The 14540-nt window shown below is 48.5% G+C and overlaps 1 protein-coding gene across 2 annotated transcripts; it reads right to left on the bottom strand.

The window, feature by feature from the left end:
• Positions 1-418: 418 nt before the first annotated feature.
• Positions 419-10783, bottom strand: Dnpep (aspartyl aminopeptidase). Of its 2 annotated transcripts, none has more exons than XM_005361580.2 (15): positions 10646-10783; positions 9998-10091; positions 9827-9915; positions 9618-9731; positions 9258-9383; positions 8961-9091; positions 8669-8744; positions 8451-8558; positions 7548-7625; positions 5814-5897; positions 4695-4855; positions 4303-4342; positions 4102-4203; positions 1242-1409; positions 419-672 (listed from the first exon to the last, which is right to left on the bottom strand). In XM_005361580.2, exons 1-15 carry the CDS (start codon positions 10649-10651, stop codon positions 622-624), a joined length of 1428 nt encoding a protein of 475 aa, XP_005361637.1. In that variant the 5' UTR covers positions 10652-10783; the 3' UTR covers positions 419-621. The 2 variants fall into 2 exon arrangements, with proteins under 2 accessions (XP_005361637.1, XP_005361636.1); XM_005361579.2 differs by lacking the exon at positions 10646-10783 and adding an exon at positions 10473-10639.
• Between the last annotated feature and the right edge of the window lie 3757 nt (positions 10784-14540).

Here is a 14540-nt window from a genome sequence, read left to right as displayed (position 1 = left end):
GGTTTCAAGACAAGGTTTCTCTGTAGCTTTGATGCCTGTCCTGGAACTAGCTCTTGTAGACCACGCTGGCCTCGAACTCCCAGAGATCCACCTGCCTCTTCCTCCCGAGTGCTGGGATTAAAGGCGTGCGCCACCACTGCCCAGCTACTTGTGTTACTCTTGCAGAGGGCCTGGATTCAGTTCCCAGCATCTGCATGGTGATTCATAACTGGTTACAGAAGAATCAGGGCTTCTTCTGGTCTCTATGGGTACTAGGCACACACACACTCACAAAATAAATCTAAAACCATAAAAAGGGAGTGGTGTGAAGTCCTTATAAACATGAACTTCTGATACAGGTGAGATGCAAGGAGGGACAACCGAACAGCACTTACCTGAATTTTAAGTACAAGTACATTCAATTCCTTAATTTTATTTCTAGGAATTTATTCTTTACTGCACCCCAACCTTCACCTCTGCTCTGATTCCAGAGGCTCAGGTCAGGCTCAATCCCCACCACGCAGCTTCTGAAGAAGCACAACAGAGCTGGGTGAAAATCCACTTTAATAATCCAGCTTCAGCTAAACTGAGACCTCCCCTTCGGTCCCAGGGGTGAGAGAAGGCAGGCCTCGCCAAGAGAGCTCAGTCCACTAAGAGGTTGCGGCTGACAGAGGGGAACAGCTCAAAGAAACCCTGAAACGAGAGGCAATGGAACTAGGAGTTAGTGAGTGACCAGATGGCGATGTCCAACCGCTCGCCTCCCATCACCTTCAGTTCTAGGCTCTATTACTATAGTGTCGAGGGTCTATGCTTAATGTCTTCTCACCCCTCAGCTCGTTCCTAGACAACCTTTCTAAGGCCATGAAAATGAGGAATGGTGTGACTTGTGTAAGTGTCCTTAAAGGTCCATGTGTTAAAGGCTTGCTCACTAGCCTGTGGCATTATTGGGAGGTAGTGGAACCATTAAGATGTGGGACCTGAAGGGAAGAAGTTAGGTGCCACTTGGGATAAAGCAAACTTTTGAGGGGACACCCTCACTTACAATCTCAGGGAGCAGATTCCTCTACCACACGTTCTTGCCATGACACTCTGCTTTATCACAGGGCTTAAATTAACAAGCCAACTGACTGTGAAATAAAGCCTCTAAAACTGTGAGTTCTTATAGACTGTTTATCTCACTTATTTTGTAGAGTGATTCATAGCCAACAGCTCCAGCAACAGGGCTAGCCACTTGATGGAGGGGAGGGTCAGGTGGGAGTTACCTTGAAAAGGGTGAGGCTCTGCAGAACTCCAGTGGTACAGGCTGTCTCCCGAATAGAGTGCATGGCCAGTTGGGGGCTACCTAAGTCCAGCACCCGAAGCCCCAGTCGAGAAGCCAAGATAGGTCCAATGGTGGTACCACAGGGGGAGTCGTTCCGGACCATGAGGTCCTGGAGAGAGGAGGAGAGGCCATAAGCTAAACACCAGGTGTGCTAATTAACTAATTAAGATCAAGGAAGAAGCTACCCCAGGGACACAGGCTGGAAGATGATCTAGTTCTATGTCTTCAAGCATTTAAAAATACTGTTTTGTTACTCTTATACCCAGCCTGAACATTCAATAGACCAAGAAAAACACTCATGCAGCTTTCATGTTCTATAAAACACTGCTGGGCTGGGGATGTGGTTCATCTGGTTGAGTGCTTGCCAAGCATGAGCGAAGCCCTGGATTTGGTCCCCTGCAGCGCACACTTAGGCACGGAAGTGCATACTTGTAATTCCAAGACTTGGGAAGTGGAGGGATCAGGAGTTTAAGGTATATTCTACTACACAGTGAGTTTGAAGCTGGCATGAGCTACATAAGACCCTACCTTAAAAAACAAGGAAATTATAATATGATGCTAGATTTTAAGATTCCTTTTTTAAAGTATAAAACAGAACTATAAAATATAAGACAATTTTTTTGTCAAATGGAAATTACAATACTAACTCATGATTTTAAAAAAAAAGTTGTTTTTTTGGGGGGCGGGGCTGGAGAGATGGCTCAGAGGTTAAGAGCATTGCCTGCTCTGCCAAAGGTGCTGAGTTCAATTCCCAGCAACCACATGGTGGCTTACAACCATCTGTAATGAGGTCTGGTGTCCTCTTCTGGCCTGCAGGCATACACACAGACAGAATATTGTATACATAATAAATAAATTAATTAATTAAAAAAAAGTTTTTTTTCTAGTTGCCATATCTAAGAACAAAGATGAAAATATGAGGCTGAAATTTCTTACTGTGCCAAAAAGCAAGGTAACTTTTAAGAGTCCTATCGCAGGGCATAGGAAAGAACTCTCACTGGTCAAAGGCATGACAACTTGAGCATCACTCATAATAATTCTGTGAACAGCACTCAATCAATGAACATTCATAATTTGATAGTAAAAAGTGAAAGCAAAGAAACTAATTTATAATGACATTTAGGATAAAACTCCACCTTGAAAAAGGGAGAGTAAACAATTATCTTGTTTTAAGTGTGTGGCAGGCATGTGCTGTGGCACACATATCAGAGGACAACTTACAGGCATGAGTTCTCATCTTCCACAATGTGGGTCCCACATATCAAACTCAGGTTACCAGGTTTTGTGGCAGGTATTTTACCCACTGGGCTACTTCGCTGGCCCAAGAATCAACTTACAATAACTAATCAGCCTGGATGATGGGAGGCAGGTTCTACCTCACAGAATGGGAAGGTTGAAAGAATGGGTGAGGAAAGGTGTATCAGAAAATTCTAATGCAATTGCTGATTAAGCAAGGATTATCAATTAGTGTTAAAAAGGGGGCTCACTGCTTGAACAGCATCTGTCTAGTCAATGTATGAAAAGAGGTAACAAATGTATCCAGTGATTTAATTTTACAAGATTTAAAATAAATGCACAGGAAGAATCAGGAAGAATATGTAAAACTCTGATGATACTTTTCTTTTTTGGAGACATGGTCTCAACTATGCATCCCTAGCTAGTCTGGAACTCACTTTTGTAGATCAGGATCAGACTCACAGAGATCCATGTGCCTCTGCCTGAGGAGTGGCGTGCTGGGATTAAAGGTGTGCGTACCACTGCCTGGAAAGCCCTGTTTTTTAAGACAGAGTTTCATGTATCTCAGGCTGGCTTTGAACTTGCTATGTGGCTGAGGATGATCCTCATGTCTCCATTTTCTATGAGCCAGGGTTACAAATGTGTGCTACCACACCTGGTTCAAATTTTATTTTTTCATTTCTACTTGTATTTTCTAAAGTATATATGCCATGGTTCTTCTGTAAGCTATTAGGGAAAAGCCTACAATGTCTTCATACCTTAGAATATAAATGCTCTTCCAGGGCCCCAGAAGTAAACTGGCCTGGGTGAGAGTCCTCTCTTATCCTGCCTGCTCTCAGCCCTGCCTTCTCTCTCACTACCAGGCTAACTCATTCTCATTCCCCCTGTGATTTTTCTATCTGTTCCCTCTGGCTGAGATGTTCTTCCTCTGGACCTTCCCAACGTCCTTCTTCTCAGTGTTAGCTCTCACTTCCTCCCAGAGGCCTCTCTGTGAGTAGAATGATCTGGCATTACATGGGGCAAGATAGAAACAAGGAAGTAAAAACAGCCCTTGTCTAGTCCTGCCTCCACCAGAACTTGTGTGCTGTCTGTTACTGGAGCACCGTGGGCCAAATTCCTGATATAGGAATATATATGTCCACACACAGTGTGACAGGACAGTGATGGGTGATTTCATAGCCAGAGGAAAAGTGAACAGTTGGGGTTCTAGGCTCTCCAGTCTTCAATATTCCTTCTGGGTTGGGGTACAAGACACAGGGAAAGTGGATGTTAGGAGGAAAACAGAAAGGACTAACCTAGGTGGCAAGAGTAAGCCTTACAAAAATCAGTAGTGCAGGGATCATTATCACCCCACTTTACAGATGGGGACACTAACACCCAGACAGCCTAGCAAACTAGGCTAAAGACACCACAACAAAAGCAGCCATGTAGCTAGCTCAGCACCCAAAGCCCTGGAACTCCCTCCACTGAAGCCCACCTACTTGCTCCCCACTCACGGAGCACAGCAGTTTATGTCTTCATCCTGCTCCCTCCACCAAGCCTTCCCAGAAAAGATACACATTCACCTGCAGGGGCACCCCAACTTGGCTGGCCACCTCTCGAATCAGAGCCTCTGACACTGCATTAGAGGCATAGCGCTGCTTGCTGTTCACCTTGATCACAGGACCCTGGGAAAAGTCAAGGGGGAATGGAGGTGACATGTGACCCAGGGGGAACCACGTTGGCCAGGCCCAGCCAGGCCACCACATCCTTAAAAGCTTCTTTACCTTATGGAATAAGGGCCGGTGGTTTTCTTCATGCTTGTCCCTGTGGGAGGTGGGAAAGGTCAGCACCGCACACTGTAGTGGAGGCCTGTCAACATCCACTCCCCTTCCAAGGCAGATAGCACTAATGGGTTATAGCTTTCTTTCCCACCCAATCCTGGAGGCCCCCAGAGCATTCAAAACAAACATTTAGTCAGATTCTAGCCACAAAAGGAAACAAGCTATCTAACACACATACCAGGCTTAGGCTTTCACTAAGTCTGGCCTAGAACAATCAAAAGGAAGACCCCTGGAACCTCCCAGGAGATAGAGAAAGAGACAGGGCCAGGAATCAGCCTCTAATTGGGCTATGCTTGGGTCTCTAGCAGTGAGTACTGTCTGAAAGGAAGACTCACGCATAGTTTGGGTGCACAGCATGGGCCATGTCTGCACTGATCATGAAGGACTTAGGTATGGCTTCCTCGAAGGCGGTCAGACGCTGAGGTGTGGCTGAGATGCGCCGCAGAACCAGCTCCGTCAGCAGAGACTGTGCTCCTTGGGCACTTTCTGACCCCACCTGGGGATGGCAGAGGTTTTTACTCTGGGAGTCAGGACACAGAGATCAGTAAGAGGAGCCCAGTGTTGAGAATGGCTCAGGATCCTCCCGAGTCACATGGTGGGATTGGTATTGTTAGAATCTTTCCTATGCCCACCCAGGTCATTACTGATCATCTGATGACAGCGGACTGGGTCCAGACCAATTCCCAGTCATTTACAGTCTAGAAATAGCACTTACTGATAGAATTTCCACACTGGTCCCCAATACTTACATCTAGGGCTCAGCAGGTGCCACAGCACCCTAGGTAATTTCCCTTGATGTATGTGACAGAGACTGTTAACTATCCATGACACCTTCATAACAGAAGGCCCAAGCCATAGCTACACAACTAACTACCCAGCTAGAGCCATCATTCCAAGTCTTCTCTGCAGCTAAATGTGGTCACACTAAGTTCTGTGAATGTAAGTACTAATGAATTTCATTTCTGGACCACACTCTGGAAGACACAGGCATCTAGTCTCTTTGCCCGCTCCCTTATTGCTGACTAGATGTAGACAAGATAACCAGAGATGGAATAGCCAAACACCCAGAACAACAGACCAAAGACCTACCCCAACTGCTAACTGCTCCTAGGGAGTAACAGGAGAGAGAACTAGCTATCTGTCAAGCTCCACGACAGCAGCTCGGGTTGCAGCCAAACACACAGCTGAGGACCCACTATGTGCCAAGCTACAGACCCGAAAGGATGATCTGTGCAATGCTCCTGTCCTTGGGGTAGGGATGTAGCAAGGAGCACAGAAACAAAGGGGTATGGAGTCCAGTTAGAGCCAGAAGGAAACAACATGTGCCACAGAAGCACCGGCAGCTCTCCTGTCCCCATCTGTAGGCCTCTAGAATGGCCCTGACTCACTCTGAGTGTCTCTGAGGTAGTTACTGAAGACTCCAGAGAGGGACCTCTGCCCAGAGCCCCACATACCTCTTCATTGTCGTAGAGTGTGATCATGCGCACATGTGGCTCCCTGGCCAGGGAGGAAGGGGATGCACAGGAATCAATCAAAGCCTGGATGGGAAAGGAGACAAGATCATCATCCCTGCCCTTTGCTTCTTACAACTTATTCTGCTAATACCTGGGAGTGGCATGCTGTCCTGCCAGTGAAGAGGCTGAGTGCTGTGGGACAATGGTCTTGTACCCTGTCACTTATATTGTATTGCTTTAATAAAATGCTGATTGGCCAGTAGCCAGGCAGGAAGTATAGGTGGGGCAACCAGAACAGGAGATTTCTGGGAAGAGGAAAGAGTCTGTAGTCAACACAGAAGAAGCAAGATGAGAATGACTTGCTGATGAAAGGTACCAAGCTACATGGCTAACACAGACAACAATTATGGGTTAATGCAGGATGTAAGAGTTAATAAGAAGCCTGAGGTAATAGGCCTACCAGTTTATGATTAATGTAGACCTCTGTGTGTTTCTTTGGGACTGAACAGCTGCACACCTCTGTCAAAAGCTGGGCTTTCAGCAACCTTTCTCTTAGGCACTGCCTGGCAGTGAAGGACTTTTCTAATGGGATAAGTGATCCGTTCACTGTGCACTTGGCTCCCATACCTTCCCTTGCAGAAGGCAGGACAATGCTGAAGACAGAAAGATGATGTAAATCCTGGGAGGATGTGGGAGAATTGTTTGTAATCTGTCAATCATGTTTTAAATAAACGCTGATTGGCCAGGCAGGAAGTATAGGTGGGAAAACTAGACAGGAAACAGAAACGATGCAATGAGAACAGGAGAATTCTGGGAAGGAGGAAGTTGATTCCTTCCACTCCTGCCTAGACCACTGAAGCAGCAGGATGTGATCTGCCCCACTGAAAAAGGTACTGAGCCACATGGCTAACGTAGATCAGAAAAATGGGTTAATCAAGATGTGAGAGTTAGCCAGTGAGAGGCTAGAGCTAATGGGCCAATCAGCTTATAATTTATGGAGACCTATGTGTGATTTTCTTTGCGGCCAAACAGTTGTGGGGTACTGGGCAGGACAAAAACCCCAACAACAAGCAGGTTCCCATTCATGTTACAGGAGGACAATTATGAATACCAAGCAAATTGATGGGCTTCATTAACAACAGCTCTAGAGATGGCCATGAACCTAGCAGCAGGGGACCCAGGTCTACAGTAACTACCCAAAGCCCATCTTCAACCATAAGTTAGGCAGGGAAAAGGCAAGGTAAAAGGCAGAGGAAGAGTAAAAGGCTGAGAAATGGCCTGACTAGGGTAGAGAGGAAGTGGAGAACAAGAAGGTGAGCATGAGGTACAGACTGTCCTATGAGATCCCAAGGAACACAAAGAAAGCAGAGAGGAGACTTAAGTCAGAGGCAGACTGAAGGACACAGAAGGAAGAGAGAGATGCTGGTGTTCATGGTGGCAAGGACTTTCTTTTCAGGTGGAGGTTGTTAATCTGGAGAAAAGTAGCAGACTGGGGTATGAGAAGACATCATGGCACACCTGTCAGCTTTCCCATACCTCAGCTCCTGGTCCCAGACCAGCACAGAAATAGTGATGCCAAGGCTGCAGCATTTGGGCCCTTCCTAGCCAGCCAGGTGAAGGCCTGGTTAAGTAGCCATCTCTCGCCACCCCTGGGCTTGAGGTTAGCCCCTATCTCAACTCCTAATTCCCCACCCCTCGTGGGTGCGTGCTGCCTGGAGTGCTCTGGCTCCTCACCTGCAGGGCGCAGAAGCAGCTATGCAGATTGTCCAGTCGAGGAGCAAAGATGAACTCTTCATAGGCTCCACCCAGGACCTAGAAAGACAGGACCAACACCCTGACCCAAGTGCCCAGGCCCCTCACCCATTTCACCGTTCCCAAGGGCCAAAGCAACTACTCCTGACTGTTGGCTTAAGAAACTTCTTGCTGTTCAGCTGAGAATGAAGGCCAGGAAAGGGTAACCTACAACATCTACCAGTGGGGGTACACACCTTTAAAACAGCACTTGGGAGGCAGAGGCAGGCAGATCTCTGAGTTCGAGATCAGCCTGGTCTACAGAGCAAGTTCCTGGATAGCCTGGGCTACACAGAGAAAACCTGTCTCAAAAAACAAAACAAAACAATACACTAAGTAAAAGAAAGAAACCAGCTAACACAAACTTAGGATTAAGATTTAGCAGTTCTCTCCATTAGCAGCTAAGAGGCATTAGGCCTCTTGCTCTCAGAGGTCAGAGCTAGCGTAGGTCAAAGCAGACAGTACCCACTTCATATCTCACACATTCTGAGGATCCAACCCCCCCCTAAAAATGAGAGCTCCAAGGCTCAGATTTCTGCTTCTGCTCCTTTCCCTAGAGAAAGATCTGGATTCTGGCTTTGTTCTCAAAGGTTCAGTCCTAGGGCACCAGGACTTCTACCCAGTTCCGTCCATTGTGTTGCAGGATCCGAAAGGTCCCCACACCCTAATCAAGTTCCCACAGGTGGGTCTTGGGAGAAAATGGTCTGCTTATCTGGGAAACACTGAAAGCAAAATCTCCAAGGAAGAACAAGAAGGAGACTAACAGAGGGGCTAAACACTTCAGGGGCTGTGGTTGGCGGGGACCCTGGAGGACCCCACTCACAGAACCCTAGAGCAACTCCTTACTGCAGGCTGAGTGTCTGCCAGGCACAGCTCCATCTCCACGATGTTTTCAGGACTCAGTCCCAGGTGGGTACAGAGCAGGGACATGAGGACTGAGTGGTGACGTTCATCCTGTAAGGCACAAGATGCTAGAAGGAGGGCCTGCTCATCTCTTTGCCCTTCCTAGGGGACTGGTCTGTTTCCACTCTGCCCACCCTCCCAGGAGCAAGGGAGCTTCTTACAGCAGCGCTGACAGGTCCTGGCTCAGGAGTCCCTTTCTCCAGCTCTTCCTGAACCGCTGTGGCGAGAATAGGCACTCTGTGGGGAAATGGGTTGAGAGAAGAGAGTGAGGCAGTCATGAACTTAGGCCTCTCCTTGTCCTTCAATTTCCAGTCTACTCCCCAAGTGTATAGAAACTAGATTCCAAAAGTGGAACTTGATTATGGCCATTAAGAGGTGGTCTTCTGGGTCCCAATAGAACCCCTGTCACCTCATGCCATATCCCACCCCTCACAGGCCTTGGTATAGACTCACAGGTGCGTCTCTGTGTTGGGCCCAAAGTTCTCATTGATATTTCTCTGCAGGTGGATGGCCAGATGCGGGATGCGCAGAATGGGTCGGTCCACATGTACAAGCCTCTGCTCCAGGCGACCTGAGGTAGGGCACTGTGGCCAACAGGCCAGGTCAGAACTGGGCACCTCCCGAATCCAATTGATAACCAAGTCCCCCCTTCCCATGGGGACACTTCACTGGTACCCTGAAGGAATGTGATATTCAATCTTCCAGCTGCTGAAGTGAGAACCTCCCCAGTTCCTAGGCCCTCTATACCACCTTGATAATGACTCGTCCAGCCAAGGTCAGGTCCCGGTCAAACCACGTGCTCCAGATCCCACCACCATAGGTCTCCACACCAACCTGGTGGAAGCCCACCTGGCTTCGTTTGGATTTGCGTTTCACCTGAGCATTGAGATGAGAAGAAAACATCTGGATGACAACATCTGGAGGGGAGACTCAGGCGACCCTCAAGTTATACAGAGCAAACATCGCTTGGCTGACTGGGAAAGTGTCTGTGAGGAGGGCAAGGGGCAGTCTAGCATCCTTCCTGCACCTGGGGAATCTCACTTTCTGAATCTCTTCATTCCACACTGGCCCCGCACCTCCCTCCAGGCCAGCAGAGCCCTAACTCCTTACCCGGAGGCAGGGACTGTCGGTATGCGCCCCAATGAGGCTGAAGCCATTGCCAGGAACATACTGGCCCCCCACAGCAAAAGCAATGATGGAGGAGGAGTTTCTGGTTAAGAAGTACTGGAGAAGAGAGTGAAAAGACAGGGGTGTGAGTTGCTTAATCACGTGGAACACAGGAACTTGAAACAGCCGCTGCCTCCAAACAGTCCCAGTACCTTGTTTTCTGGTAAGATATCCCAGCCCTCTGTTTCCTTGAGTTCACGGAAGCCAGCCTGAAGGAGCCGGCTGCGGCACTCAGCCACGACTGTAGAGAAAGGGTTCTCTCATACAGATGGAAGTTGGTCAGGTCACTCCCACTCCTAGCCTCCCTAACCCAGGACACCTACCGTGGAAAGGAGACGGACTCCGGTTCACGAACTTGAGAAGCTCCCTGGCTGTGGCCTGGATTGCCTCTTTCCGTGCCCTGCCGTTCATGGCGACCTACGGGAGGAAGGGGCGCTCAAGCTGCTACCAGGTCTGGACCACGCTTTTCCACCCGAGCTCCGAGTGTCCAAAGCCCTCAGAAATGAGAGCTCCGAGGCTCGGATCTCTGCTTCCGCCGCCCCTTTCCTAGAGACAGGTCCGGATTCCTAGCTCGACCGCTCGGTGCTCAAAGGTTCAGCTCTAGGGCAACAGGACTGCCACCCAGTTCCGCCCCTCCGGCTGCAGGATCCAAAAGGCCCGCCCCTAAACCCTACCCCACGCCCCGCCCCGCCGGGAAATCCCGATTCGAACTGAAACTCCAGCTCCGGAGCGGCCATCAAATCTGAAAACGCCACTAGCCGGCGCGCCACCGTCTCCGGAACCAAAGCACTGCTTCACCTGTCCTCCCACCAAGTCAGTCATCGGACACCCTTTCCGGCCTCGGGAAGGTCAGGTCACCGCGGCGGGGTTTCAATTTGACTATGAAACCGGAGTACACCGGCTCAGCGCTGCGTTAAGCTAAGCTCCGCAAGGGCATGCGGCAGGCGGTCGAGCTGGCGGCGGCCACCCACCTGCATCGCCCCACCACCTTCTTCTCGAGGGGTCGGCCTTCGGCCCGCCCCTGCCTCTCCGCTCCTCCCTTCTAGATCAGGCCTCGCCCTCGCCGAGCTGCGTGCTCCGCCTCTCGCCAGGCCGCACCGGGTCTCCGCCTCTACCAGGCCTCGCCCCGCCCCCGCGGCTCCGCGAGCTCCGCCCCTGTCGGGCCGCGGTCGGGGTCCGCACCCCCCCGCCCCGCCTCTCGCTCAGTTCCCGTCAGGCCTCGTTCTAACCACGCGGACGGCTCCGCTCCAGTCAGGCCGCGCCCCGCCCACGCTACTCCGAGAGCTCCGCCCCTGTCAGGACGCGTTCCGGTTCCGCTCCCGCCTCTCGTGCCGCCTTCCCCAATCAGGACTCCTCCTAACCACGTGGACTACTCAGCCCCAGTCAGGCCGCGCCCCGCCCCAAGGCTCCACTAGCCCCGCCCCGTCAGACCAACCCCCTCCAGGCCCCGCCCCCGCTGCTCCTCTAGCTCCGCCCCGTCAGCCCTGCCTCGGCAGGCCCCGCCCCTACCAGGCTTCTAGTCCCGCCCTTATAGGGCGGAGTCCTACTGGCGCTGACCCCTCCTCCCTTCCCTTTGTCAGCAGCATTGAAACTCCTGGAGCATCCTAGACAGCGCAGCCCATTGCGGCAGCAGGGCCCTCTAGCGTCCCGGCGGTGTTAGCACAGCCGTTGACCTGTGGGTCCCTGAGGTATAATAAAGAGGGCTCCCCACAACCACCCCTATAATAGGAGCAGCATGGTTATTAATGTTCATAGGGCACCGTGAACTTCTGTTATGATAAACGTGTTGCGGCGTCAAATTCTCACAGTTTTCTTATCCGTGTGATTTTACTGTCAGCATTTTATAGATGAATGAGGATATTACCTGTCCTTAGTTACAAATGGCACAGCTGGGCTCTGGACTCCATGAATTTGTTTACAGAAGCCTGGAACAACTGTTACCGGCTTCATAGGTCTTTTCTATCGTTCTTGATTAAATGTTACACTGTTCTGTAGGTCTCTGAGGAACACAGAAGCCAGTGATCTAGTCACTATCACACGGCTTGTTTAGGTGGCCCGAGGATTTGACTTTGATATCCATGCTTTTTTTTTTTTTTTTTTTTCTTTTAGGCAGGGTCTCATTCTAGTTCAGGTTTTTCTGGAACTGACTATGTACTCCAGGCTGGCCTCAAATCCATGGCAATCCTGCCTCGACCTCCCAGTTGTTGAGATTACAGGCACGAGCCACCACTACCGGCTGTTTCTAAGTCTTAAAATGATAGGAAAGAAAAAAAACAGATTCCATATATTCATGGAGGCAATTCCAATATTTTATTTCCCAGTCAATGGTGTTGTGTAGTATTCTTAAAACTCAAATATCTGCTTAGCTGCAGCGATGGAGCAGGACTCCTAGTGGCTCCGAGGTGAAAAGCACAGCCCAACTACTAAGGGTTTAAGAATCTTCCCAGGTATCAGTGTGGCGATTTCTCAGAAAATTAGGAAACAACCTTCCTCAAGACCCAGAAATACCACTTTTGGGTATGTATCCAAAGGATGCTCAATCATGCCACAAGGACATGTGCCCAACTATGTTCATAGCAGCTTTGTTTGTCATAGCCAGATCCTGGAAACAACCTAAATGCCCCTCGACCAAAGTATGGATAAGGAAAATGTGGTACATTTACACAATGAAGTACTACACAGCAGAAAACAATAATGACATCTTGCAAGCAAATAGATGGAGCTAGAAAACATTGAGCTTTGTTTGTCATAGCCAGATCCTGGAAACAACCTAAATGCCCCTCGACCAAAGTATGGATAAGGAAAATGTGGTACATTTACACAATGAAGTACTACACAGCAGAAAACAATAATGACATCTTGCAAGCAAATAGATGGAGCTAGAAAACATTGAGCTACAAAACATTGAGTGAGGTAACCCAGACCCAGAAAGACAATTGTCATATGTGCTCACTCATAAGTGGTTTTTTTAACACAAACCAGCCCACAAATCACAATCCCAGAGAACCTAGACAACAATGAGAATACAAAGAGAGACATACATGGATCTAATCTACATGGGAAGTAGAAAAAGACAAGATCTCCTGAGTAAATTGGGAGCATGGGGACCATGGGCGAGGGTAGGGAGGGGAGAGGCAAGGAGGGGAGCAGAGAAAAATTTAGAACTCAATAAAATCAGTTAAAAAAAATATTCTTTCCAGGGTCTCTGGGGGCATCTGCCGCTTATTTACTTGGGATGGGAATGATCAGGGATTGGGAAAAATTCCGGGAGCCCCCTTCCACCTTCACTGCAGACTGGGTAGTGTCAAGATCCATTCAGTTGGTGACAGGCTACATCTGTGTGATTCCTTCACTAGTCTTTGGATATCATTGGGTCCCTACTGATTTGTACAATTAGTATCTGTTAATAATTATAGAAGTAGCATTATGTATGAAGACCAGAGCTGAGCGGGACTCTTTTCTCTAAGAGTCTGGTTCCTTGGGGGAGGGAATACATTCTAAGCTGCTAAGATCTGAAACAGGGTATAGTCAGTTCGCCATGTGAATTCTGCATCCTTGAATCCCCAAATCCAAGTATTTGGGGGTGAGTCCTGTATATTAGTCAAGCAGAAACTGTAAACATATTTTAAAATATATTTATAAGAACAAGACATACTATTAAGCTGCTAGGCATGAACACATGAAAGACCGTATCTCACATCACCCAAGGAAATGCAAGCTTAAAATAGTGTCCCATTTGTAATTGGTAAGATTAGTAAAAACGGAAATGGTTGGCAATGGTAGGTATTGGAAAAGGCTTGGGGCAATACTTGTCTCTATAGTCAGTGTTCTGCAATGTAAATATTCCATATGGCTGCTTTCAAGCTATGAACATGATGTCACTGAACACAGAGTTAGGAAGAAGTGTGCAGAAACAAGTCACTGTGTGTGTTCCTGACAGACAGATGTGTTGGACATAAATAACCTCTACAGCAGAAATTTTAAAATGCAGTAAAAATAGTTGAAAACTGATGGTTTTAAATTTTTATTATATCTCTACAATATAATTTGTTTAATTATACATCTATACACAATAATGTTTTAATGATTGCCGCATTTAACAACAGCATCATCGAATTCTTGGGAATTTGACAGTCATTTCTCATGAACTGGTCTCACCATCTTTGCTATGAAAAGTACTGCCATAAAACACCAGACTGGGCCACAAGGTCAGGATGTTTATAGACTAGGAGCCTCTTATGGCTAGACCAAGCTAAAATTGCTGGGGCTTGAGAGATTCTCACACCAGGAACAAAATAAGGCAGGAGGGACTCATTTCCGAGGAAAAGCTTTGTCCCATCAAATGCTCTCAGTGAGTCCCCGGAGCCTTCCTAGATGTCAGCAAGAGCTTGGCACTCGCATGCTCTTGAAATCTTGGAAACGAAACCCTGGAATCTTCCAGTTTCACTTGCTCCGAGTTAACCTACAAGTCGCTAATTTGGGAGCTCAGGCAGCTGAGCTGTGCTGCCTTTCCCACCAGCTTTGCTGAGACACCTCTGACTTAGGGTTAGGACAACAGTTGCTCAGGTTACTTTGCAAAAACTCGAAGCCACTTTTACTGGAAACATGGACTCTTCACGCGAGCCTCAGAGCTCTGCTACATGAATTAAATGGGACGGAAGTGTTGGCATGTCTTTCATGCTGTGTCTGTCCTGTTGTGTTTGAAACCTTAGGTCAGATTTGATGACCTGAGTTCCATCCCGGAGCCTCTAAGGTGGAAGGAGAGAACTGAGTCCTGGAAGTTGTCATCTGTCCTCATGTTTGCCATGACATGAGCAAGTCCCCACTCACACACATCCACAAGTCCATCTCTCTCTCTCTCTCTCT

This window comes from Microtus ochrogaster, linkage group LG4 (assembly GCF_000317375.1).
Source record: "Microtus ochrogaster isolate Prairie Vole_2 linkage group LG4, MicOch1.0, whole genome shotgun sequence".
NCBI classification, from domain to species: domain Eukaryota; kingdom Metazoa; phylum Chordata; class Mammalia; order Rodentia; family Cricetidae; genus Microtus; species Microtus ochrogaster.
The sequence above is the reverse complement of the archived record's forward strand: the minus strand, read 5'-3'. Positions and strand labels throughout refer to the sequence as shown.